Here is a 27,704-nt window from a genome sequence, read left to right as displayed (position 1 = left end):
GTTGCTAGAAAATAATGCGGCGGCGTGCTTGTCTTTGATACAGCTCAAAATGCCCCTCTTAGAGTTTCCCCAAGTGGTTCAGGTGCACGGATGCTCTGACTTCTCACTGGTACTGATATGGATTAAACGCCTTGGACATGGGCAAAAAATCACCAGAATTGAGTATGTCTGAGAGGATGAGCAGAGGTGAGGAACAATCATGTGCTGGGCTGCTGGAGCCTGGCCCAGTGCCTGCATTGCCGCTTTCAAAACAAGCTTTTTGCCTTCAAAACCCAAAGCGCTGTGAGCAGGGATGGATTTGGGGGGGGCTGAGAAATTGCTCTTGATACAGCCCAGATGGCTCCTTGGCCACCTTTCTGAGTGGCCAAAGGAAGCATCTTCACTGACCCACCTCATCCTGCCAGGGAACGTTTGGGAGATGATCCCCTTGGTCACCGCCTGCCAGGATGGAGGTGGTGGAGAGGGTCTGCAAACTCTGGGGCCTTTCCACAGACCCCAGACAGACCCATCTCGCCCTGACCCCATCCCAGCCTGCGCAGGTGGGGTTGTGTGGTACCTGCTGGCATCACCCAGATCAAATCAGGTGGGAACAGGGAGGATAAACACCTGCGTGGATGCTTTTACTAATCCAGATCTGGTGGTCTGAAGCCTTTCTACCTTTAAGACAGTAGGTCTATAGACTACGGTCAGATTTGGGGGGTTTTGCCTGCCTGCTTGCTCTGGGATTTAACAAATACCCCAGTTTCTGTGTTTTTCTGGAGATGCAGGTTAGTTGAAGCACCGCTAGCTCTCGCTTTGCTTCCTGTGCTGGCAGTGAGGACCGGGAGGGTGCGATGCTCCACATTCCCTTCCCAAGCACGATGCTCCGCGTTCCCTTCCCTGCTGCTCCGTGACAGCACGGGCTGGCAATCCGCTCCACGGTGACATGATTTGCAGCAACCTCCATCCTGGTTCGAGACACGTGCGAGTGGAAAATCACCCAACGGCGTTGGCCGTGTGCCATCCTGCCTGCCCTGTAATTCACTGCTTCTGCAGTGACCTCCCAGGAGCGTCAGAATTAATTGCCACTTAAGCAAGAGAGGGGAAAAACAAGCTTTCTAGGAGGGGAAACAAATAGAATAATGGTATGTGGTGTTTATTCGCTGGCAGAAAGCTCTCCTTGAGCGTCAGGTGAGCTCAGAGAGACCTGCCCATGGACAGCTTTGCCCCAGAACATCCCTTCTGCGTGCCGGGTGGAGGCAATTCCCAGTCGACAGGCTGGACAAGTGAGGAAGAGTGGAAGGGAGTGTGATCTGGCAGTCCTGGATCCGCTGTTTGGTTTGGAAATGGGATTTGCGGGTGCCTCCTCCGCTCTGCTGTCGGGCATCGAGCGTGTTCCGCTCGGAGTTGGCATCGGGAGCTGAGCCTGCGTCCAGGGGCGCAGCCGAGAGAGATGGAACCAGTGACAGGGACACGGAACAGTGACAGGGACACGCCACTCTCTATCCTGAGCAGTTTTTTTCTGCAAACAGGGTTAGTGATTCGGCGCTGATCGGTTCTGACCCGCCGGGCAGCTGGGTGGCAGTGCCGGATACGAGCTGCAATCCGAGACAAGGGACAATGTGGGTTTTGGGGAACAACAGTCCCCACCCGCCAGCTGGCTGATGCCCGCGGCCGCCCAAGCAATTAAAAGATTAAATTTCAGTGTGGTTGACACACATGACCTGTTTGCATCAGCATGTGCTTTGCTGCAGGAGATGCCTCCATCTTCCCGACCCCAACTTTACCGCCTGTAAAAAACCCACGGACAGACCTTGCCGCCCTCCGCCCCCAATCACTCCCAGGCAGGAAGCTAATTAGCAGCTTTGCTTAATTAGCTGAGAGTGGACTTCCTTCTGGAAGAATGGGTCTCAAGTGCCCTACGTCTGGGGGGGCTGCCAAGCCAGAGAAGCCATCACAGCCTGGGGTGGGGGGTTTTTTAACCATGTGAGTGCCACATGCACTGCACAGCACTCATAAAAGCTGAAATCAAAGCTCACCAGTCCTACCTCACATTGACAGGGATGATTTCATACTAATTGGGTTAATTTTAAGGAGAAGTGTGCGTGGCATGTTCTGGAAATCACCCTGCATAAAGGCATCTTGGTTTCAGCTTCTCCAAAGCTTAGCTGGCAGCTCTTCCTTGGACAGACCAAGGCTGAGCAGGCTCCAGAGGGTGCAAGGGGCATTTCTGGGGGGACGATGGTGGCCAGCACCCATGACATGGGGGAAGCCACCTGGAAGCCCAACATTGGTGTCTACCTCTGGGTGGCTCAGAGGGATGCATGCGTGGTCGCTCGTGCGAATGGGAAGACCCTTGAGGTACTTCTGCCTGAAGTGGCCAAGACCTGGGTGGGGGGAGCACAGTCCAGACACCTCTTTCTGATGCTCAGGGACAGATTTTTGGGAAAGGCTGGTGCTCCAGCACCCTTGGCTGGGTTGCAAAGGGATGGTGGAATCGCTGATCTTCCCCCATGCTTCCCACAGGCTTGTGCCAGCACTGAGGTGGCGATTGTGAAACGGGCTGGCACCCAACCAGAGCTTTAAAGACTCCATCATAGAGCGTGGTGTGGGCTGAGCCCTCAAGCATTTCCACCGGAGCAGCGCTGCCCCAGGTCCTCTAGATCCAGCCCTGGGATCCAACCGTTTCCAAATACCATTCATGAAATGATCCTGGAGGCTTCACAGTCGGGTGGGAGATCAGGGCTCCAGCCCAACAGCCTTCTCGGGTCCTTCCAACCCTCTCCTCCTCACCAAGTCATGCATTAGTCCTACAGGTTTTTCTCAAAGCCATGGTAAGGGATGTTGCCTCCTTTGAAGGTCAAGATAAGAGGTGGGCAGCCAGTGGAATTGGCAGAGGGACAGAGGATTGAGTTACACAACACATCTGTAGGTCTCTGGTGGCTGAGGAAGCTTGGTGAGACCTAGGCTGTGGTTTTCTCCCTTCATGTCCACTTGCTTCTATCACCTCCTCCCCTCTGGCTGGGAATCACAGAATCCCAGAATCATCTCGGTTGGAAAAGCCCATGAAGCTCCTCCAGTCCAACCACTAACCTCACACTGACCATTCTCAACTCCACCAGATCCCTCAGCGCTGGCTCAACCCGACTCTTCAACCCCTCCATGGATGGGGACTCCCCCCCTGCCCTGGGCAGCCCATTCCAACGCCCAACAACCCCTTCTGCAAAGAAATCCTTCCGAAGAGCCAGTCTGACCCTGCCCTGGCGCAGCTTGAGGCCATTCCCTCTTGTCCTGGCACTGGTTCCCTGGCTCAAGAGACTCATCCCCCCTCTCTGCACCCTCCTTTCAGGGAGTTGTAGAGGGCCATGAGGTCTCCCCTCAGCCTCCTCTTCTCCACACTAAACCCCCCCAGTTCCCTCAGCCGCTCCCCATCACACCTGTGCTCCAGACCCTGCACCAGCTCCGTTGCCCTTCTCTGGACATGCTCAAGTCATTCAAGGGCCTTTTTGGAGTGAGGGGCCCAAAACTGAACCCACTCATTGAGGGGCGGCCTCACCAGTGCCAAGCACAGGGGTGAGAGGGAAGGGAGAAGCTGAAGGACTTTAAGATATTTGGACAAAACGTGGGGAGCAAGGTGGCTTGTGTGGGGACAGCTGTCCTCGCGTGACGGCTGGGTACAGGCAGATGGAGAAGCAGGAGATTGGCTGATGGGGGAAAGGTCCTGTGGGGTTCAGACCACCCTCATCCGTGGCATTGTCTTCCCCAAGTGCAGCTTTGGAGTTCAGCTGCCTGGGTCACCCCAGGAACTGCAGCAGCATCCTCAGGAGCAGGCAAGGATTTTTCCACTTCCTTGACAGCGCTGGCTCGGTGCTGCCAGCCAACAATTGCTATGAGAGATTTTCTAATATAATGAAGATTAGTGGGTGTCATTAAGAGGATGACGTCTTGCTCCGTCTGTCTAGAAGGCTTTTGTAGGAAAGCCCTTGCATCCAAATCCCATCAAGACAGGCAATTACAATTACTGTTCTTAACCCTTTCCTCTTTATTCCTTCTGGTTTGTGGTCCCTGGAGCCCAGTTGCTTGATGTCCTCATTTTTCCTCCTGTGGTTCTGTTGAGAGGATGGAACTCTTTGCTAATCCATGCAGTGCTTTTTCATCAAGTCTGTTGGTTTGTGGAACAAATTCCAAGTCTCTGTAGTTGTCCCATGGTTGTGTCGGCCGGTCAATGGATGGAGGGTCCAAGGCTACTAGATCTGATCTCCAGATTACAGACCTTTAACTTGCTCCTCTGAATTTGTCTCCTCTCCCAGCACACATCTGCTGTGCTCATGTGACCCTCTGTGTTCCGTACTGCTGATCAGGTGGATGTCACGTACCACGTGCAGGTAGTCAGGGCTTTGTGGCCACCAGGAAGATGCTGGGGCTTCCTGGTTGAGGGAAACGCAGCATGTAAGACATGGAGTGCAGCAGCAAAGCATTAATGACCCTCTTCTCCCCTTCTACTCCCTGAGAAATGGGAGGTTCATTACCTGGGGACTTGCCAAGAAGAACCAGACCTAAAAATGTATCCCAGTCCCAGTTGTAGCTCCTCTGCTCTGGGGGTAGGTGAGAAATCTGTTCACTGGAGTACGCAGTGTCCAGCTCTTAGGGACACCTCCAGTTTGGCTTGACTGCTCTGTTTGATCTGTGACTCTTAGGTCAGATGTGGAAGCAGAGGTGATTGGTGGACTGTCCTCCAGCCATGGAGCAGCTGTAATAGTTCCCCAGGCCTGGGCTTGCTACTGTCCTGGGAGCTCCTGCCTGTCCACTCTGCTTTCTGCTCCCAACGGCAGTGATGGCAACATGCATGCTTCAAAGCCATGGAGAAACCCCCGTTCTGTGCTTCAGAGCTGGAGAAGCTGTGGCCACCCTCCACAACTCGTGTCTGTGCCTTGTTGTATCTCCAGCTCTTCCCTCTCGCTCACCCTGGCTTTGCCTTTTTGGTAGAGAGGGAAGATGACCAACCCCTGAGCAGGGAGGAGTGGATCCTGTTTCTGCTGGGGGCATGTTAGGAGAGCGGGACAGCAACTGCTTCATCCTCACGGGATCCTTGTAATGCTCTTGGCATGGTCTTCTTCAATTTATCCTGGACCTTCCCAGCCAGGAGAGTTTAAAGAGGTCTTTGATCTTCTCATGGTTTTCAACATCTCGTGGTCAACAGGAGTCACTTCACAAATGATTGTCTAGCAAAGCAAGTATGAACTGAGGAGAGGATTGGGGGTGGTTTCTGAAACAACTGGCACCATCTCTGAGAGCTCCACAGAGCCTCGTGTGGCCCGTCAGGCACCTGAGGTTTAGGAGGTGGTTGCATGTCTGTCTGCTGGGCAACCTCTCTTTTGAGACATGGCTGCAGTTTGCCAACTTCTTACGGCTGTCTTCATCTCTTGGCTCTCATGTGGGTTGTGTGCTCCAGAGGCTGCTAGATTCCTTGTCCAGCCATGGGAGTGTTCAGTGTCCAACCCTTGCACTGACCATGTTCAGTCCTTTCCCCTCTGAGCCCAGACTAGCTGGTTGTTGGTGCCATAGTGCCTTCACGTGGATGCAGGGAACGGGTTTAATTTGCACTGTGGCAAAGAGGTAGGTGAAGCCAGGTACCAAATTCAGGAGGAAGCTTGTAGGAGCTTGGAAGAAACCCGGGACAGAGGTGAGGAGCCACCACACCAGACTTTGAACACGGCTCCTGCCAGCTGGCTGAGCACTGGGTATGTGAGAACAAATACAGCCATGACACCACGGAGGAGAAGGTCTCCAACCCCTTCTGGTTGCAACCTCTGTATTCACAGAATCCCAGAATCATCTGGGTTGGAAAAGCCCTTGAAGATCCTCCAGTCCAACCATGAACCTCACCCTGACCGTTCCCAACTCCACCAGATCCCTCAGCGCTGGCTCAACCCGACTCTTCAACCCCTCCAGGGATGGGGACTCCCCCCCTGCCCTGGGCAGCCCATTCCAACGCCCAACAACCCCTTCTGCAAAGAAATCCTTCCTAAGAGCCAGTCTGACCCTGCCCTGGCGCAGCTTGAGGCCATTCCCTCTTGGCCTGCCGCTGGTTCCTTGGCTCAAGAGACTCATCCCCCCTCTCTGCACCCTCCTTTCAGGCAGTTGCAGAGGGCCAGGAGGTCTCCCCTCAGCCTCCTCTTCTCCACACTAAACCCCCCCAGTTCCCTCAGCCGCTCCCCATCACACCTGTGCTCCAGACCCTGCACCAGCTCCGTTGCCCTTCTCTGGACACGCTTGAGTCATTCATTCAAGCTTCCCGAGGAAGCCCATAGCCAAGAGCCATCCTGGGGACGGGAGCTCAGCATTTCCAGGTTGAAGCTCCCTTCGCCGCTGGTGTCAATTTTACCCAAAGCGGCTGCGAGGCCACATTCCTCCTCCAACGATGACAAAGACACACGTCTCAAACGTGCCCACAGACATTTGCTGGCTGAGGAGACACCTGCCCAGCATAAGAGGTGCGGTGGCCGTCCCAGCTGTCCCATGCTGGGACACGTGCTGCTGCCAGCTGCTCCGTTTATCCACCGCCTCATTCCGCTCAGGCTTCATCATTTACAACTGTGAGTTAAGACCACGGCTTAAAGCTTCTCTGTAAATAAATGCGCCAGTTCCTGATAGTTAAGGGTAGATCTGTTGCCTGGTTTCTTTAGAAGTAATGAAGACGTGCAGACCTAAAACCAGTGATTCCTTGGAGACCCATGAGATTAAAATCCCACATTTTTGAAGAAAACTGAAGAGTGGTTTGGAGGGTTCATCACTGTTCTTGGGTGTACTGCTGGGGTGTAATGTCCTGGGCTGGGACATTAGTCCGAGACAAAGTCCAAGTCTCTCTGAGGCAGAATGGAGGCAAACCCAGTCTTTTCTCCCTGTGCAGCTAAAACTTGAAGTCCATCTGTCTGATGGCTTCATTTTTGAGGAGCTAGAGCATCCTTCTTGAATAAAACTTGGACCCCACATGATGGATCTGGGAGCAGTTTCCTCCACGCTCTTTGCCACAACCTGGCACTTTTCCCATGCTCAGCCAATCACTGAACTGTAGTCTTGCTTTGAAAAGTGAACCACCGTCCTCATCCTCAGCGTGAGCCAGGTAACATCTCAAATGTGCGTGTAGTGCCCAAGCGATGGACCTGTGGTGTCCCTCTAAGCCAAGAGCACCTCTTCCTGCTGAAGGGCTTCCAGAAAACAGCCAAGCTCCAGCTTCCAGGACCTGTTCTTCAAAGCCACCGTGCTGCTGATGGCAGGATTTGGTGGCTCACACACAAACCAGGGCAGCAGACCCAGCTTGGCTCCATGGCCAAAAGCTCTTCTCTAAGAGGAGAAGCTACTCCATCAGCCTTGCCACATCCATGGTAGCAATCAGCAGCTTCAAAGTCACCCATCTCCTGGAGTGGGTGGAGGTGAGCCCATGGGAGAAGGTGTGGGCTGGCACATCACCCCCCAGTGGCCAAAGTCCAGGCTTGGAGATTGGGCTTGTTGTAGTCCTTGATAGGTAGCCAATTATGTCCCAGAGCCTGGTTAAAGATGTAGGAGAGGTCTAGTGGTGGGGAAGAGCTGAAGGAGGTGGCACCAGGCTGCAGACTGAGCCCAGGGGTGTTTACAGTAGGGATCACAGAATCCCAGAATCATCAAGGTTGGAAAAGCCCTTGAAGCTCCTCCAGTCCAACCATGAACCTCACCCTGACCGTTCCCAACTCCACCAGATCCCTCAGCGCTGGCTCAACCCGACTCTTCCACCCCTCCAGGGAAGGGGACTCCCCCCCTGCCCTGGGCAGCCCATTCCAACGCCCAACAACCCCTTCTGCAAAGAAATCCTTCCTAAGAGCCAGTCTGACCCTGCCCTGGCACAGCTTGAGGCCATAATGATGGTCTCATGATGAATGATTCAGGTTGGAAATACCAGGAGGATGAAGGCCTTCAGCTTAGCCAATGGCGAGGGCTGTGCTCCGGGGCATGTAGAATCTGCTCGGGATAGGCAAGAGCTAAAAATCACCATTGTAGGAACTTGTCATGCTTATGGAGACAAAGAAAGCAGATCCCCTATTGATCTGCTATTTACGGAAATGTCACTTCTGGTCTTTTTGTATTTTGCAGCTAATTCCTGTTAATGATAAAGGCTTCTCTGTGCTCCTTTCTCAGTGGTCCCTCCTCCCTCTCAAAAAAAGAAAAATCTCATCTTGTTTCAGTGACATTTGGGTTTCAGAAAACAGGCTATTTTGGGTGATTGGTTTAATCATACATCTGAGATGGGGAGAGCAGCCCTGATTGCCTCCTGGGGATCTGGCCTTCGATTTCCCGCAGGCATCCGTGCCCTCCGTGCATGGTGCCTGGTGTGCCGTGCCTGCCTCAGCTGCCAGGACGGGTTGTGCTGTGGATCTGCCAGCTTGGCAGAGCCTGATCTTGTGCTTCCCCTGGTTGGTTCCTAATTACTTGAGCATGTCCAGAGAAGGGCAGCAAAGCTGGTGCAGGGTCTGGAGCACAGGTGTGATGGGGAGCGGCTGAGGGAACTGGGGGGGTTTAGTGTGGAGAAGAGGAGGCTGAGGGGAGACCTCCTGGCCCTCTGCAACTGCCTGAAAGGAGGGTGCAGAGAGGGGGGATGAGTCTCTTGAGCCAAGGAACCAGCGGCAGGCCAAGAGGGAATGGCCTCAAGCTGCGCCAGGGCAGGGTCAGACTGGCTCTTAGGAAGGATTTCTTTGCAGAAGGGGTTGTTGGGCGTTGGAATGGGCTGCCCAGGGCAGGGGGGAGTCCCCATCCCTGGAGGGGTTGAAGAGTCGGTTTGAGCCAGCGCTGAGGGATCTGGTGGAGTTGGAAACGGTCAGTGTGAGGTTCATGATTGGACTGGAGGAGCTTCAAGGGCTTTTCCATCCTTGATGATTCTGGGATTCTGTAATGAGACTGATCCTGGGGGACTCGCTGGAGACCCTCCGGCCACCATGGCTTGTAGCTTGAGAGCTTGCTGCTCACGAAGAGGACAAGGTGAGTTCTGTGGCTGGGTGTGGCAGGTAACCGAAGCTAATGCAGACCTTCAGTAAAGTTAACCTGGCCTTCACCAATGAGCTACCAGCCCACAGCTCATCAGGGACAACCATCCGAGCTCGTTTCACCATTGGCTTATCAGCTACAACCCACAAAATCCCTTTGCTATGGCTTCATGGCCTCCAACGTAGGGTCTGCAGGGTGGGCTGCAGATCTGTCCACCACATCATGCTCCACTCAACGTGATGTTCAGAAACTGCTGCTGTCTCACCAGAAAACGGGGGTTTTCATCATCTCAGCGGTGTCTCAGAGCCCTGCTTTCCCCCTCACTGCTGCAAAAAAAGGGTGGCTGAAAAATTCTGTGCTGTTGAATAGGGTGGGGAGGGAGACAGGAAGGCTCGTTATCTCCCTCTTGTCTTGATTCAGCTTCCGCTGCTGCTAATTAGAGCGGATGCCATGGGAGCAGCTTTTCTGAGAGAGGAGGAGTTAGCAGCACTCGGGCAGCGAACGTGGGAGATATTTCATAGAGATTTGGTGTTGTGGTTCTGAAGCTAAAAGTGATCTGATAGCGCCGTCCAGAGACAAGGAATTGGACAAACCCTGAATGTTGTAGCCTTCTCCTTTAAAAAAAAATACAAATTTAAAAACACAGTATTTTGACAGGGTAGCTTTTCGTTGCCTTGGTCACAAGTATCAATCCTTCAGTAATATTTTAGTTGGGAGAATGAAATCATCACATGCAGAGGAGCTTTGTGAGACCTTAGACACCTTTCAAACCAAGCTTTGCAGTCAACAGAGATAGGCTGAAGCTTGGGCTTCATCCTTCCCAGTGCTCTGAATTTCCCCCAAGAAGACCGAGCCTGATGTTCGGCTTCCAGGACACCCCATGGCTCATCTCCAGGACACCCCGTGGCTCATCATCAAATGGTCCTTGTGGTCTCACCACTGGTGTTTAGCAGGAGACAGAAAACAAGAGGGCAGCTGTGACGCCGACCGGTTGGTGGTAGTGCTACACCTTCTCCATGGCTCCTCCACAGATGGGTGATCCTGCCCCAAGCAAAGACCAAGTCCTGGATCATCCTGGGAAGAGGTTGGCAGGTCATGGAGCTGGTCTCCTGCCGTCCGGAGTTGTCAGCCCCCCACCATCCCATGGGGTGATGTCTGGTGTCCATGAATACAGGCAGTGAGATCAGTCCATCTCGTCCTGATCCCAACAAGCGTAAAACCTGTTCAAACTGCAGTTCCTCTTGGTTTTCCCTGTCAGAGAGAGACATGTTAGCCATCCCAACCAAAGCTAAAGGAGGATGGGAGAGGGAGACCCGCAGGCGCAGTAAGGGAAGGCAAAGAGGAAAGAAGAAGCTTGAAGAATGAAAGACACATTAAAAAACACAAGCCCGAGGGTGCTCCCTGCTGTGCCAGGCTGGTTTTACACCGGCTTTGAGCACCAGGAGCAGCCTAACCAGGAGAGCTCAGCCCAAACTGTGGCTCAGTTCTGTCCTGCCCCATCCAGACCATTGCTAGGACATGGCCCAGTCTAGATTTGACCACAGAAACCTTCCTTTCACCAGGGCTGAACCAGTTTAGCATCACCAAGATCTGTGCAGGGGTTGGGAAATTTAAGCCTCACGCTTCTCTCCAAAGAACTATTTTATTGCCCAAACGATGCAGATTTCATCTCACTCACACTGCTTCCTGTAGGAATTGGTTTTGACCGTATCTGCAGGTTTCTTAAAAAATTAAATCCAAGGAGGACATGAGATTTCCAGGCGTGTAGATAAAGATGGGAACAGAGATTGCAAGTGTTGAAGAAGGGTTGGAGAGGCCACGATGGGGTTGTGGGCAAACCTGTGACCCCTAATCTCTTAAAAGTGACCCCTAATCTCTTAAAAGCTGTAAGCAATGAGCACTTTAGCAGGTATTTAAAATTTCAGGTACAGTCTAAGCTCTGGGGTATTTATATATGCTGTAAGCATGTAATTCTGTACGTACACATTTCAGGGAACAGCAATACTTGCAGATGAAGAGCAATGAAGCCTGAGGACTGGGGGATTTTAGCCTGTCTTCCTCTCTCCTAATTTAGTTATAAATTAGTAAAAAGTTGAGTTTTCTGGTGGCTTTTGCACGATTATAGAGGCTGGGTGACTGTCCTAAGGACAGTTTCCTGACTGGAAAATTTAGGAGGGATCATTAGGCTGAAGCCTGGACATGTTCTAGGCTTGTTGCGGAGAGCAGGCAGGCTCTGCCCAGCTGCCCACCTTTGCCTGCATTTGCAGGAAGATATTTGTGTTGCCGGAGCAGCATCGGGCAGCGTGCCAGGTACAGGGAGGTTTTTCTGCCGTCGGCTCATCGCTGACCCCGGGCTTTGCAGCGGGATGAGCTCGGCGCAGCGGCCGCCCATCCCCGGTACCCAGCTGGGAGGAGAGGGGGCTGGGCTGCATCCCTCATCCTCATCCCCGGGGGGATTGCAGTCGGTCCAGTTTAGCACCAGACGGGGGATTTTAAAAGCTCAGGAGGGTGGTGAAAAGTCGCAGGGAGGAGATGCACCCGGCTCCCGCGGCCCGGGGAGGAAGGTGAGGAAGAGCGAGGGCATGGGGATGGTGGGAAGAGCCTGGGGATGGCACGAGGACCCGGTTGCGTTGCGGGGCAGCGGTGGGGTGCCCAGGGATCCTGTGCTTTTCCTGCGGGTGCAAGCCCCGATGTGTTCACAGGACATTGGAAAGCAATATATTTTAATTAATCATTCAAATTAAGGGCTTTTTTCCCCGCCTCGAGAGGGGAAAACCCATTTAATCTTAGCGCTAAATTATAGTCTTCATCTGCAAAGTCTGAATAACACCGGGACAAGCAAACGTATCTAGAAAAAATGTGTGTATTTAGGTAGGTTTTGTGAATATTCTTGCTTTTAAATCTCCTTTGGGGAAGTGTTGTGGTGTTATTCATTTAAAAGCCAGAACGATGCTGTTAAAATAATTGCAGTTAAGCCCAGCTGTGACCTGTGCTTTTTATTTCCTAGTCCTGCGTTGATTTAATGTAGCTGCCAATCGACTATGTTAAAGGCATCGCGGTAGAAATCACTCACATAAAAGATGATTTTTGGTTATCGCGACTGTTTTTAAGGTAAATAGAGCTGTGGATGGTCTTAATTATTGCAGGCGTCAAAATAATTCTATTTTAAGTGTCAGGGATGGTGTCAACCTGCCTGCAGCAGAGAGACAGTGCAGGGTGACGATTGTTTGTGTCTCTCCAGCAAAAGCAACTGGAAACGAAACAATTCCTGGGTGAGGGAGCCGGGGATCAGGCAGGGAGCGTGCACGGAGCGTGCAGAGCCCGGAACCCCGGGGCCGGAGATTTCTCCTCTCACCTCTATCGTTGACTTTCCAAAGGCTGGCAGAAGATTGGGGAGGGGGTACTTGAGCAGGCAAGGAGATTGAAGAGCGTAAGTCGCTTGAGTGCGTTGGAAAAATCCTCCCCTAAATAAACGCAACGTTTCAGTCCACGGAAATTATGCAAACTTGCAAAGAAATTGATTTCGCTGATAGAAGATTAGAGGGATTTGGGAAGTAGTTTGTCATGGAAATGTACTCAGAGGCGTAAGTAAAATCTTGCCTTCCCCACAAGGAGAACATAGCAAAGGGAACCCAGTGCCAAACCAAAGATAACAGAAATACTTTGAATTTCTGGAGTTGCTCCTGCGCCAGCAGTGTGGCAAGCCTCAGCGGGGCTCGCTCTCCTCTCTAGCAGCATTGCTTTTTATTTCTCAGAGTAACTGAGCTGCTTGCAGGCACCGTGGCTGCAGCGATTTAGCTGCAAAAAAGACCTTTTGCACTATTCTTTTTGCAGGCAGAAAATTCCATTTGGTCTGTAGCAATGCTTTCTAGTGTTTAGCAATAATCCAGCACAGTACGATGGAGCTTTCAGGTTTACTGGTTGCTGTTACTTAATGTTTTGATTGAAAGCTCTACCTTGGCTCGATGATTTGACAGGCAGGGCTGCTTCGCAGGGATTTTTATTCGTATCCACTGCTGCCAGATGCAGGCTGCTGTCTGAAATATTAATGCAAACTGCAAATCCAGGAATTAAGAGGTGCTTTCACTGGGTTTGAGTTAAAACACCTGGCCTTAGGATGGATTCCTGTCCATATGGGGACAGTGAAAGAGCTGGAGCACGGGGGTGTGCAGAGCATCGCTTGGTGCTCACCTCTTACTGCTTTGTGGCACACGGGTTTTTAGCTTGGAGGTTAAGTCTGGCTTGCTGTTGGGGGTGGGAAAAAGGCATCAGGCTGGGCAGCTCTTCCTTACAGAGCTGCTCATGCCTTGCAGCTCCCCCTCCTTCTCCCCAGCGCTCCTCTGCTGCCAGGTCTGCAGGCAGGAGTGGCCACGGAGCCGGCCGAAAACCCACAGGTGATGTCAGGACGGGCTGAACATCCGTGCAAGAAGAGGAATCATTGAAAAACATAATGGTATTGCTGCAAAACCTCCTCCATCTGTGCAAATGAAGTGCATGTGGCTACGGATCCAGGCTCCGCACGCGCATCCCCATCGCCCTCTGGCCTTTGCGGTCCCACCAGTGTCACCTTGGTGCATCTTGGTGCTTCTGTGTGTCCTGCTCTTTCTAACTGTAGCAATGCTGGAGTCAGTCGCAGAAGCGGGAGGAGATGGGCCTTGATGACACCAAGGTGACACGCTGGCAGCAGCTTGTGCTGCTCTGGCGACGTGACTTTGCAGAGTGTTGTCAGGGCCATGTGTCGCAGAGGCTTTCCAAGGTTGCTGATATTTTTAGGGCAATGGCTATTAATCACTCCTTGGTGGCCATTTGGTGTTACAGCCTTTAATGACTCCTTCTGCCTTGCTGGGAGTTCATACTTCAAAGCAAGCAAGAGCTTCAACCTCATCTCCAAAATCAAAGCACCCATGGACATGGCTGGAGTCTGAATTACTCATCTGTGTGTAACAGAAAAATGTGGGGAAAGGAATATCAGAAAGGAGAGAGGTAATGAGGACTTGGGCTCTCAGGTGGCCCTGGAGCAGACAGCAAAGACCTTGACTCACAGTTGTCCATCCATGAAGTTTGGGGGACCCCAAGGAGGTACCTGGAGTCTGCTTTTCCTCTGTGATGTGCTGCAAATCACTAACGAGCCAGTACAGTCTCATCCCAGGTTAGAGAATTAATTGGGGAAACCTGTTTCTGAGCAGTCATGGGAGGTGGGTGCTGATGCTCGTGGCTTGGGGTTGCACTCAAGACCAGAAACAATTTCTTTACCCACTGCAGAGAAGGAACAATTTGCTTGGTCCTGTCCCATCACAAGTTCCATAACATTGCTTATCGTCCCCTTGTGTCTTGCCATTGAAAGCAAAAGGAAGAGGAGCTGTGAGATTTGGTCTGGGGTTGCAAAGTGCTTGGAGATGTCTGTGGGCAGTGTCCTCTGCTCTCGGGGGACAAGTCTGGCACAGACGTGGGTTACTGGTGGGTGATGGAGCAAGATCCAGCCTGTAGGATGTGGAAAACTTGACGATAGTTTCCACCATTCCAGGTATGGCACTTTGATGGTGCCAAAGCTGGACTGGGCAAGTGGTGGTGAATGCCAACCCCGTGTTAACAAGCACAAAATATGGCCCATCACTTGGCGACTCAAAGAGCTTCTCCCATGGGTTGTGGACATGAAGAAACCCAAAGGCAGCTGGTGCTCACGGCAGGACCCCCGGCACGAGCAGCTCCGGGTAGGACACACTGCCTGGCTCAGCTGGCAATCCTCGCTGGTTCTTCTGCTTTCTTGCCTTGAAAGCTTTGGGATCTGTACATGAAAAGCAGCTCATTAATGAAGATTAATGACCTTCAGTTGGGCTGAGGAGGAAGAACAGAAGGAACGGGGAATGAGCGAGGGCTCACGGAGCCCATTTAGGGGAGGAGACCCCTGCAGAAGCTGCATCCTGCAGCGAGGGAGTTGTGTGTGTAAACCGGAATTAACAAATAGACTCTCAATAGAATTTGTGATTCTACTTCAGTCTCAAAAAAGGCATTTCAGTCATTTTAACCGTCAGAAGCACGTACGTTCCTGTACTCCCTGCCTACAGCAGCGGAGGGTTTTTTTTCATTTGTTCATGTGAAGGATGAAGACAAGTTCTGCCTCATTGGGGTTTGGGGGGTTTGGGGTGATTGTAGGAAGCACCAAGAGCTGCTGCAGACAGCGCGCCCTCCTGGGGTGTCACCATCTCCTTGGCTCTCTGCCCTTATGTTTACAGGGTCCATTAGATCCTCGACAGCGAGCAACAGCATCCATGTGCGTTAACCCTTGGAGCAGCCACACGGTGTATCCTGGAGCTGGTGCTCTGCCTCGGCCACTCTGCTCCGGTTCCTCCCCAAAAGTCCCAGCTGATCCCAGGTTGGCCAAGACCCTTGGCCAAGACCTTTGCATATGATCAGGGCATGTGCAGGAGCAGAGCACCAGGCTGCTTTCCATTTGCATTAGCCGAAAATCAAGCTTGCAGGGTTTTCGCTTTGGTAGTCTGAAGGGTAAAGAAATTGGATCTGATAAAAGCAGAGTGCAGGGACTGAGAGAAGGTGCTTGAGACGTTCCAAAACACAGAGGCCACCTGCCAGTTGCATATATGCTTGTGTTTAATGGGAAAGCCAACACTGAAAGCATCAAAAAGCCTGTGAGGAACCCAGGACTGGTGTCCTGCAACCCCTGTGGGATGAGCAGGAGTGTCGCGGTTCAACAGCTCCACCGCATCGCTGCAGGTCTTATTTCCCTGGCTCCTGCCCAGCCTTGATCCGATTATCCGTCCCTCCTTCTTCTGGCTTGTCACCCTCAAGATGCAAGTCCCCGTCTGTCCTGGTGGCTGCTCGACCGTGTTCCGTAACCAGTGACGTGAGCCGGAGGGGAGGTGACGAGGATGTGCTGGGTACTGCAGGGTGGGTTAAGCAGCCAACTACGTCCTCGCAAGAGCACCTTGGGCTTCCCGACCATAAAACCAGACCTTGAGCTCACTAATTTGGTGGCAGAAGTGAGATGATGCCCGTGGAGGTGGCATACAACCAGTGGTGGTTGCTGAAGAATATTAAGGGCACGCCAGCGACCCAGGCTGTAATTACTGCAGTTAGTAACCATGGGGAAAATAAATGAGTGTCCTCTCTGGTCAGATAATTGATGAAGGGAGAGGAGACCTCAGTTAATGTCCATGTGGCAGCAGGATGGTGATTTGTTGCTCGTGGGTTTGCGGTCCCTTCTTGCCCACTGGCATTGCACTTCCTCCAGACTCGCCACCCTGGTGCCAGTGAGAAATTGTCTCATCCCACATGGTGGGTTACAAAGGGGGGTGAATCTTCTGAATTCCCCAAGAACCTGCGTGCTGGTGGAGGAGCCGGTCTTGGCTGGGCAGAGCTGCAGGGTGGGTCGAGTCACCACAATGACTGCGAGGAACAAATTGTGCTGGTGACTTTATTAACTGAGCACTTCAGTGAGTGAAGGAAGACAATTTGGCAACAATCAACTGGTAACCGTCCGGAGAACAAATAAAGGCACTTTGGTGATGAGACTATTTTCCTACTAACCCGTCAATGATCAACCAATCGCAATTCAACTCCTACAAAACTTATATACATGAATATATGTAAGGAAGAAAGAGAGAGAGCAAAAAGAGGAAAGAGAAAAGCGAGGAGGAGGGGATAGGAAAAGGGAATCACCACCCTTGGATCCTGCGTTGTCGCAGAGTAGCCAGCTTGGTCTGTAGGTGGTGGGTCGACAAAGACACACGTGGGGTGTTGCCTTTATATAGTCTTTCTTACACATGTGCAATTGGTTGTTCCAGAAGGTTCTCATTTTCTCTGGCTTGTACCTGCGCAGTGAGGCAAGTTCTGCCTCTGGGTAACAAGAGGAGGGAGGGGGAGAGAACCGGCCCAGTGTCCCACCACCGCAGAGCTCGCTCCGCTTCCCCCCCCCAGGGCATCCTGCTCGAGTTGTTTGAGACATCCTCATTACACACAGTTTCTTGTTTATGAACAGTTTGTGACAGAAATCTGCCCGTTAATGATGGAGCGGGAGGGAGAAATCGGTCCTTGGTGATGTCTGTAGCGGATCTCTCTTCTCACCTCTCTCATCGTTTTAGCTTGTTGATGCTGGGCGATGAAGCCGAGCATTTCTTGGCGTTTCTGACCTAGCAATGCTTTCCTCATCACCCTCCCCCAATAGTTTGTGTTGTTCGGGGCATGCTCCTAGAGTTGTGGAGGGAGTTTCAGGGGTCTGGAAGGGGCTTGATGAGTGGTTGAGGTTCAACAACCAGTCTGGAGGGACCCAAACTCATGCAGGTCTTCAGCAGCAAGAAGCTGGCAGGAGGCTCGAGTCCTCAGAAGCTCAAAAGACTGCTACAGAAAGGGAAAGAAGAAATTGTTCCTCACATCCCCTGGAGTGAGGACAAAGTCATGGGCAAGCAATGAGCAGGATACTGGGGGGTGGTGGAACCTCATGCAGGGAGATATTTATATATGCCTCTTTGTGGGCATTTTTCTGTAAAACTCCTTAATTGGACTTGCTCCACCTTTTTCTGGAGGACAGAAAGGACAAGTGGCTGTGAAAAAATAACTGAGAATGAGAGAGGAATGAACTGGGAGAGCAGATGGTGCCTCCGGTATCTTCTGTGCCAGCGTGGGACTCGGCGAGGAATTGATAACACGATGTGCTTCCCTGTGCTGTGGAGACAGCAGCAAGTGCCAGCTCAGATCCCTCCTGTGACACGGGTGATGCTTTCGGCACCTCCAAAAAAACCACCTCTGCTCTTCCTCCTGAGTGTCCCCTGCCTGGATGGCATCTCCAAAGGGTTTAAAATGTGGATTGAGCAGATGAAAAACCTGTTCCTTGGGGTGATCTGTGTGCCACCCCACTGCACCAGGTCGTGCAGGGGCAGAAGAGCCTCCTCTTGCAGAACCCCCCACCCAGTGTCCATGCAAGCTTTTGGGCAAGGTGTAAAAGACTGGAGAGAACTGGGGTAGCAAAGAGGGACATCAAAGTATGGTCTTAAGCAGGTAGAAGTGGGGAAGGCAGTGTGAGCTGTCTGGAGTTGGTGGTTCTGCTGCCCTCTTGAAGAAACAAGGAGCCATCTTCAACCTTCAGGACTTGATGCAGAAGATCTCACAGAATCCCAGAATCATCTGGGTTGGAAAAGCCCTTGAAGCTCCTCCAGTCCAACCATGAACCTCACACTGACTGTTCTCAACTCCACCAGATCCCTCAGTGCTGGCTCAACCCGACTCTTCAACCCCTCCAGGGATGGGGACTCCCCCCCTGCCCTGGGCAGCCCATTCCAACGCCCAACAACCCCTTCTGCAAAGAAATACTTCCTAAGAGCCAGTCTGACCCTGCCCTGGCGCAGCTTGAGGCCATTCCCTCTTGGCCTGCCGCTGGTTCCCTGGCTCAAGAGACTCATCCCCCCTCTCTGCACCCTCCTCTCAGGCAGTTGCAGAGGGCCATGAGGTCTCCCCTCAGCCTCCTCTTCTCCACACTAAACCCCCCCAGTTCCCTCAGCCGCTCCCCATCACACCTGTGCTCCAGACCCTGCACCAGCTCCGTTGCCCTTCTCTGGACACGCTCGAGTCATTCAAGGGCCTTTTTGGAGTGAGGGGCCCAAAACTGAACCCACTCATCGAGGGGCGGCCTCACCAGTGCTGAGTACAGGGGTAAGATGTTGGGAAGGAAGGTCTTTCGGATCTGCTCGAGGCTGCAGCCCTCCTGCACAGCTTTCTGAAGCAAGTCGCTGTAGACATGCTTCCATGAAAGCAGGGGAGAAGGTTTAATTCTTTTTAATGTGGTAACTTGGCATAAGGAGAGCTGCCTCCAGCTCTCAGGATCCATGAGATCCGCTGAGAGTGGTGGGTGGTGAGAAGTGTGCATTGGGCAAGATGTCAAATGGGGTGTTTTGGCACCAGAACGGGAGCCAAGGCTGGTGGGTTGTTCAGCGTGACCTCTGAGAGCTGTGCTGGTGTCTGGAGATGGTGTGTGTCGCCAAAAAGGATGGAAAGGCCCTTCTGCTGGGCATCAACTTCCCTCATCTCTGGGATTTCATCGTGAGAAGAGGCTCCAGTGACCTGTAAATGATGAAAGCTGTGGGTCACCAGGTTCAATAGATCCAGTATGGAGTTGGCAGTAACTCAGAGTCTTGTACTGTCAACTGCTTCTTCAGGTGGACGGGAGCAGAAGCATGAGGCAAGTCTTGGGCCACGGTGTAAGATCACTGTGTCCCTCACTGGAGATGCCGTGAGTTGAGACAGCCCTGGAGAATGAACCTGAGCTGGGTGACAAGGCTGCAGCCGGTGGTGTCCAGCTCCTGCCCTTCCCAGCAGGCACATTTCCCACCAACAGGCTCCATAGAGCACAGGAGAAAGGTTGATCCCCAAAGGTCACACAACATTTCGGGGAGAACAAGGTGCAAACCACATCCCTGGTGTGCCTGCATGGAGGCATCTCTGTCCAGCTCCAACATCCCAACCTACTGCTGGGAGATTTGTTTCCTGGCTCTTGCCCAAATTTATGATGATGTTATGAAATTATTTTCTCCTACTCCCCATCTGACAGCAGCACGCTGGCAAGGTGGTGGGCAACGTCCCAAACGAAGTGATAGTTGCCTTTGAGGCTGGAGCAGCGTAGACATGTCTAAGGCTGAAGGCCAAGCTTGGCTGAAGTTTTGCTCCTCCAAGTATTTGATACTTTGTGAGGAGGTGGTAACTTGAGGTAGTGAGTTGGTCCAAGCCTTGATGTCCACCCTCCTGTAGAGGGGCAGTTTTTCCACGGCAGATGATCTGCCAGCTTGGAGCTGCCCCAGGAGAGGTGGATTCATTTGAGAAGGGTTGAGTTGCTCCCCACCCCTTGGGCTTTCTTGCTGATCCCAGGACACTGAGCAGCCCTGAGGAGGTTTGACCAGCCCAGGTGCAGCCCAGCCAGTCTTGCCCAGGTTGCACAACTCCCTGCAACCCAAGGGGTTAATCTTGCAGGGCCGAGACAATCCTGAGATTATAATTATTTCTGCCCATGAATTATTAATAAAGAGGAAAAAAAAAACCCTCTTTGATTCATTGCAAATTGCAATTAGGGTTGAAACTGAGAACCTGCAGACGTGCTGCTGGAGCAGCGGTGAGGGGAGGCCCAGCTTTGCAGGACACGTCATCATTTGGAGGAGATGTCACCCACCAGGACCATCAAATGCCTTAACTAGAAGATGGACTTCAGGTAGAGGTGAAGGAGGTCTCCTCCTGGCTCTGGTTGAAGGCTCCAGACTTTCTTCACTTGTGGATGAGTTGGTGTCTGCTGAGCCCAGCTCACATGAGCTCCTGGTCCCCTTGGCACATTGCCCAACTGAGCTTTCACCCCTGCTCACACCAGGACTGCAGAAGGTGCCTGTTGGGTGGCAATTTGGGGATGATTATTCACATCTCAGAATTAAGAAAGTCCCCGTTGACGTTTGGTCACACGTGCACGTTGGATGTACAAAAACGGGCTCCAACAGGCAGTTCCCCACCCGATGCCGTGCAGGTTCGCGCTGTGCAGGAAACAGTCTCTGCAAGTCACACAACAGCAAGAAGCTGTAGGATGCTCCACGTTGAAAGACGTTCAGTGGAAGTGTGCAGGGCGTCATTGCACGGAATGCGAAGTGGCTGAGGGATGCAGTGAACTTGAGCATCAAGAAAAGGAAGATGTGGGCATCCACCAGCACCGCCCCGGCTCCCGCTTGCCTCTCCATGGCCATTGTGCACATCCTCACAGCCGTGCTGAAATGCTCATCCCACCCAGGGCTGGGTTTTTTTGGTGATGAAGGGGACGGAGGGCAGCTGCTGCTCTCACCTCTTGCAGGGCTTGTGCTCCATCCCTTTGGAGACCGAGGTGTCCACGTGTCATGTGGATTTAGGCTAAGCTGCCCCTCCCCTCCCTGTCCCGGTGTATTGGTGCTGCCAGAAGTACTTTGGGGTACAAGGCCATGGGGGTTCGCGTTTCGTGGGGCTGGGACATCTCTGTGCAGGTCAGGGTTGTGTTTTCAAAGGTTTTTGTTTTCACTTCTTTTTAAGAATTATTATTTTTTCCTGGTTTTAACATAACGTCTCCCCCTGTGCTCTGCACTGGTGAGGCCACACCTGGAGTGTTGTGTCCAGTTTTGGGCACCTCAATACCAGAGAGATCTCGAGGTGCTGGAGCGAGTGCAGAGGAGGGCAACGAGCTGGGGAAGGGCCTGGAGAATAAATCCTGTGAGGAGCGATGGAAGGAGCTGGGACTGTTCAGTGTGAGGAGGAGAAGGGGAGGGGAGACCTCATCACTCTACAGCTCCCTGAAAGGACGTTGTAGAGAGGTTGGTGCTGGTCTCTTCTCCCAGGGAATTAGTGACAGAACAAGAGGGAACGGCTTTAAACTGCAACAGGGGAGGTTCAGACTGGGCATGAGGAAAAAATGTTTCCCAGCAAGAGTGGTCAGAGAGTGGAACAGGCTGCCCAGGGAGGGGTGGAGTCCCCATCCCTGGGTGTGTTTAAGGGCCGTTTGGATGAGCTGTGGGGGGATGTGGGGTAGGGGAGAACTTTGTAGAGTCGGGCTGAGGGTCGGACTCGATGATCCCGAGGGGCTTTTCCAACCTGAAGGATTTTGTGATTCTGTGATAACCCAGCTCCAGCTGGGAACTGGAGGAGGGTGTTAATCCTGGACAGGGGGCTGGTTGGAGGGGGTGAGCTGGGTTAAGGCTGGTGCTGTGAGAAATAAAAAGCAAGAAGAGGTGGGAAGGATGGGGCTGTGCGTAGGCAGCTTCTCCTTCTCGCCCTAGGATGAAGATCCCAGCAAGGGGCCAGTCCTGGGTGGGAACAATGATGGGGTGAGTCCCCATTCCCTGCAAGGCCTGCGCTCCCAAACACCCATGAAATTGTCACCCAATGTATATCTACCCCAAGGCTTGTCCCCAGCGGGTTGCCGTGCTCACTCCTCCATTGCTGTTCGGCTCCAAGAAGCACCAAGACCCAAGTAGGGAGGGCTGACTCAGGGCTGTCCCCTAGAGACGTGCTCCAAGGGGTGTCATCACTTTTGGGGGCCTGGCTTTAGAGCCTGCACATCCTTCGTGCATCCTGGGGGTTGCTGAGGTCTGTGGGAGCTGGGGAGGGCTGCGGGCCGGTGCCACTGTGTTTGGGCTGGTGGCAATGCCCTGGTGTCTCCATCACAACGTGCTCTTCACCTGATGGGAGAGGCTTGGGCTGCTTGGGCATGTGTCCATCCTTTGGGCTCTGCTGTGGCTGAGGGGGTCACGGGGGCAGCGGTACGGGGGCATCTGTCCCACTGTGGACATTGGGGGGCTTCGCTCACTGATGGCGGCGCTGTGTTTCTCCCCACAGGACGTCGTCCCTGCGATGGAACGCTGGCACCAAGGAGCGGATGCTGATCAAGGTGACCGACCGCGAGCCCAGCTTCCTCATGCACCAAGGCAATGGCTACACGCCCGAAAACCAACCGGGCACCCGTTCGCGGCGACCTTCGGGGGGCCAACAGTCGCCCAACCTACAAACCTTTGCCCCCGACACTGACAACTCTGTTTTCTTCCCGGAGAGGAAGCAGTCGCCCTTCTTGAAGAGGGCTGAGCATGTGGGCAGCTGCTCACCGCTGCTCGGCCGGGGGGACTCCTTCTGCTCCCCGCTCCAAGCCCAGCACCGCAAGCACTCCAGCGAGTCGCAACCCTCCTCACCCCGCTACGCCTACGAGCCCCCGCTCTACGAGGAACCCCCCATGGAGTACCAGGCTCCCATCTATGACGAACCCCCTGTGGACATGCAGTACGAAGCCAGCGGGAGCTACAAAGCCGGCTCGCCGCAGAAATCACCCATCCGTAAACCTCACCCCTTCCTGCAGTCGCCCAAGCAAGGCTCCAACTCACCCTACCAGCAGTTGGTGCTCACCAAACAGAAGTGTCCCGACCGGTTCATGAGCCTGGAGTACAGCCCGGCCGGCAAGGAGTACGTCAGGCAACTGGTCTACGTCGAACAGTCGGGCTCCAGCCCCAAGATGAAAACGGGGTTGAGGCACAAATATTCCCCCAACCCCATCGGCGGCTCCTACTCGCTGCAGCACAGCCCCTGCCTGGTCCGGGACCAACGCTTGGAGATCAAATCAGGTGACTACAGCAGCATGGAAGGACCCGACTTCTGCCCTGGCCCAACCAGTGGCCAGGTGGCCCAGGGCGAGGACTCCATGTCATGGTCCAGCCAACAGGATACCTTGTCCTCCACCGGCTACTCGCCCTCCACCAGAAAGAGGAAAAGCCGAAAGCCTTCCCTATCCCACGACCCCAACGCCTCCTCCACAGATGGCTCAGGGGACCGGGAGGTGTTGGGCGAGCAGATGCTGGGGGAGGAACGAGCCGCCCCGGGACCCAACAGGTCACCGATGAACCGTACGGAGAGCAAGGCAGCGGAGGCGGAGGCGGCACGGGGCTTCCCCGAGCCCTTCCTGGCACAGGCACGCCTGGCTTGGGAAGCCCAGCAAGCCCACTACCACATGAAACAACGGAGCAGTTGGGATTCCCAAAAGGACGGTTCAGGCTACGAGAGCGACGGCGCCCTCCCTTTGCCCATGCCAGGTCCGGTGGTACGAGCCTTCAGCGAGGATGAGGCGTTGGCGCAGCAGGAGAACAAGCACTGGAAGAGGAACACCTTTGAGAAGCTGGGCTTCCCCCAGATCCTGCTGGAGAAGAGCGTCTCCGTGCAGACCAACCTGGCCTCCCCCGAGCCCTACCTGCATCCATCTCAGGTAATGTCCTCGGGGGTGTTCTTGGCGTGACGGGGCTTCACTGCATGCCCCGCACTGCCAACCCTCGCCCGCCACGCGGCATCTCCTCAGATGCCACGCCAGGTTGGGCAGAACCACACCACGTGGCAGCATGAGCCTCCCTGCCACCCTCCTTTTTAAAATTTCATCTTGTAAAGCCGGTTTAAATCCCCGCCTCCACTGCAGAGCCTGTGGGATGGTCCCCGGGGTGATCTCACGCCTTCATAGCCGCCAAGCACCGGCACGGGCACCTCTGCACTGTGGCAGCCTCAGCCCTGTGCCACAGTTTCAGGCGCTGCTTCTCCCCCCTTGGTCTGCCTGCCCCTTGGTGGGACCCAGCTCCTGCACCCTGAGCACCCACCCAGCTCCCAGAGGAGCCTCAAGTGTCTGTCCCCAGTTGGTCCTTTGCAAGCTGGTCCCTCAAAGAAATTGCTTCTTAGCAAGCTGGTCCCTCAAAGTTGGTCCTTTGCAAGCTGGTCCCTCAGTTTTGGTCCTTAAGAAGCTGGTCCCTCAAAAAAGTTGTTCAATAGCAAGCTGGTCCCTCAAATTTGGTCCTTAAGAAGCTGGTCCCTCAAAGAAGGTGCTCCATAGCAAGTTGTCCCTCAAAACCTTGGCATGAAGCAGCCGCAAGCACACCAGCTTTCCAGGATCTGCTTCCCCGGGCTCTGAGCTGCCTGTCCCCTCTCTGGGACTGAGCTGTCCCGGTCCTGGAGACCCCTTCAGCCCCAAACTCCCATCCCAGAGGAGCTCCTGGAGCTCCCATAGACCGTTCCTGTGGTGGTGTAGCCCTCCTGCTGCTGATAGCCCACCGTGGGCTCTGACTTGGACCTTCTGGAGCTGGCTCATCCCCTGTGTCCATCTTCCAGCCCATCAGATGTTTTCCATCAGCGGCTTCTGGCTTTCAGTTCTCATGTCCTTTCCCCTCAAGCATCTGACACCCCAAATCTGCCCCCCTGACCTGTAGTGCCCCACTCTGGGCAAGGACAGTGATGCTGCCCGTGTCCCCGTGGCCAGAGGAGCCCAGAGGTGGGCTGCGGGCAAGAGTTGCCGGATGAGGACCACTTGATTTGCTTTTGGATGCATCAAGGGTTGATGTAAGGACACTAGGAAAGTCTATATTGGCTTTTTAAAAATTGATGATGACACCGTGTATGGGGATAGTTACCCTGGTGAGAACGATCCCACCTGGAAAACTTGGAGCGTGGTATCAACAAGGAAGAGAAAGACCTTGGACACGGACCTGAGAAACAGCAAATCATCTGGAAAATACTTTTTTGCCCATGGGAACGTGTAAGGAAATCGGTGGGGCATTGCATCCTAAGGCAGAATTTTCCCCACCCAAGCACAAGGTGCTGCACGAGGAAGATCAAACCCAAAACTGAAGAGCTCCAAATCCACTTTGGATGCTCATGTTGGCCAGGAGAAGTAGCTGCCACCATGAGTGGAACTCAAGATGGGGTGGGACTCTCCTCTGCTGCCCAGGCATTCCTCTTTGGTTGATCCTGTCTGGCCCTGTCCTCAAGCTGAGGGACACCCGTTCCAGCAAGAGCAGATCTTTTAGCAGCTGCTTTGCTCCTCGTGAATTTTTCCCGGTGGTGGGATTCACCAGTGGGATTCACCTGATACCTTGAGAGTCCTGTTGTCCATGGGAGCATGTTTATTTATCTGTGTGACTTTATGAACTCGCCCCGTGCCTACACCATCCCCTGGCTGGACTCAGCAGACAGCTGGTGGAGATGCCAATGGGGATTTGTCCATGTCTGGAGATGATTTAATCTCATCTTTTATTGGCGATGATGGTGATCACCAAGGCCTGTACTGACAGACAAGGGGCAGAGGTTATGGACTGAAAGAGGGGGGGTTTAGACAGGACATAACGAAGAAATTCTTTATGATGAGGGGGTGGACCAGGCTGCCCAGAGAAGTTGTGGCTGCCCTCTCCCTGGAAGGGTTCAAGGCCAGGTTGGACGGGGCTTTGAGCAACCTGGTCTAGCAGGAGATGTCCCTGCCTGTGGCAGGGGGGTTGGACTGGATGATCTTTGAAGGTCCTTCCCAACCCAAACCATTTGATGATCACATCTGAGATTGTCACATGGTTTTAATTCTGTTTTCTATGACCCCATCAGCTGGGGAACCTTCAACATGGGTTGAAGTGGAAGCCTCTTGCAGTGGGTACTCACCTGTGGCCAGCCCCGAAGGGGAGCTTTGTGCAGAGGGTTATCATGCTGTCCGTGACAGCAAATGTAGCAGAAATGAAGAAAACTGGAGCAAAATGACGGCGGGGGTGACATGTGGGAAAACGCAGAGACCTGGCAGAGGAGAGAAGCTCACAGGAGATGTGACGGGGTGACACAAGCGATGGGGCCATGCCCAGTGTCACCAACGGTGTGTCCCAAGTTGACCCCACACTGCGGTGAGTCTGAGTCCCATCCACGTGGCACCAGGACCTCCTTCCCCCCACCCCCAGCACTCTTGAGTTTCCTTCTGGGTTTGAGCTTTCCCTAATCGCCGAGCCAAAAGGAGGTTCACCCCACAGGACAGGCAGCGGCAGCCCCCTGCCACCACCCTGCCAGGAAGTCATGGCCGGCTGCCGTTGACACCCGATTGCGTAGCCTCTTCTTGTAGCCCTAGGCTTTCCCCAAGTTCATTTAGGACTGTGCTAATTAGGGCTGGAGCTAATTTTATATTGGCACTAGCAGCAGAGGATCCATCCCGTTTTGCTGCCTGTGTCACTCCCCAGCCTGACCACGCTGTCTGCTAGAGTGGACTTGGCTGGAGAAGGCTGATGTCCCCCAGCCAACGTGGTCCTTTGCTTCTCCCTGGGTGCCCTGGACGACCAGCGTGGTGGTGGCCCAGCTGGTGGCCCAGCTTTTGGAAGAGCCACGGCAGCAACGGCTGCAAAGCGAGAAGCCTTGGAGCAAATGCTGCATCTCCTTCCACCCAGAAAGCCCCACCTGCCTTCAGCTGACCCGCAGGTTGGAGGGCACAGAAGAACCTTTTCAGGTGATGTGGCCTCCATGGGAATGGTGGGGCTGGGTCCCTCGGGGGGTGAAGCTCCCATGTCCCCACAGCCAGTTCCTTGCCATTGTCACCACTGAGCAAGATGGGAGTTGAGCAACGTCAATGGGAAGAGGAAACCTCAACCCTGGGAAGGGACAAGCTGTTGAGTGAGGAGTCAAGAAACTTGACTTGTTTGACGAAGCAGAGGCTCAGTCGTCCATCAGCAGCTCTGGTGGCTCTTGGGGTGGCTTCCTTGTTCCCTCATGGACTTGCCACCTCGACGTGGCCCTGGCTTTTTCCACCTTGTTTCTGCCTCCTGGTTTTCTTCTTCTGTTCCTCATCTAAAGCCCAGCCCCAAGGCCGTGGCACCGCTGCAGTCACCTTGCGCCTGGTCCCTGCTCGGGGCCACCAACACAGTTCCCCTGCGCATGGTGAGCACAGCAACGTCACCTCTGGATGATGTGGCACGCCCTTCCCTGCCAAGGAAAGGGCTCACCTCCTGCCCACCCCAACTCACGTCCCCACAGCCACCAAACCCAGGTGATGCTGGCCCGCCCATTGCACTTGCAGAAGAGGGAGGTGACAGATGATGAAGCCACCATTGGTTGGCTGCAGGACCAGGGCATGGTTCATCCCAAGTGTCCTTGTTTGTCTTTCTCCATGCTGGGCATCAGCTGGTTGGGTGTCCCACCATCTCCTGGGGTGATCAATCTAGAAGCTGTGCTGGTTCCAGTAGTAGGACACTGGAAGAGGTCCTCCCCGGCTGGGCAAGGGTAGATCCTGGGCAGCTTGTGTCCCTCCGCACACGGGATATAAAGAAACACCATCCATGTTACTTATGGCTTGGAGGAGCCACCAGCCTCCTCCTGGGCATGTGTCCACTGGAGAACCATGCTTGAACGTGACTTTGGGGAGAGGGGGGTTATTTGGGAGGGCTGGTTAC

The 27,704-nt window shown here is 53.7% G+C and overlaps 1 protein-coding gene across 5 annotated transcripts in view; it reads left to right on the top strand.

Annotated features, from left to right (window-relative positions):
* ARHGAP39 (Rho GTPase activating protein 39) overlaps positions 1 to 27,704 on the top strand; it is a 165,598-nt gene that overhangs the window by 124,887 nt on the left and 13,007 nt on the right. For all 5 annotated transcript variants that reach the window (XM_074889417.1, XM_074889425.1, XM_074889401.1 and 2 more), the window contains one exon: positions 22,336 to 23,743. In XM_074889417.1, coding sequence (XP_074745518.1) covers positions 22,336 to 23,743 — 1,408 coding nt within the window. The remainder of the gene's footprint in view (positions 1 to 22,335; positions 23,744 to 27,704) is intronic.

The sequence above is a fragment of the Strix uralensis genome, chromosome 1 (genome assembly GCF_047716275.1).
Source record: "Strix uralensis isolate ZFMK-TIS-50842 chromosome 1, bStrUra1, whole genome shotgun sequence".
Classification (NCBI taxonomy): Eukaryota; Metazoa; Chordata; class Aves; order Strigiformes; family Strigidae; genus Strix; species Strix uralensis.
Note: the sequence above shows the minus strand (reverse complement) of the source record. Positions and strands in the feature narration are given on the sequence as shown.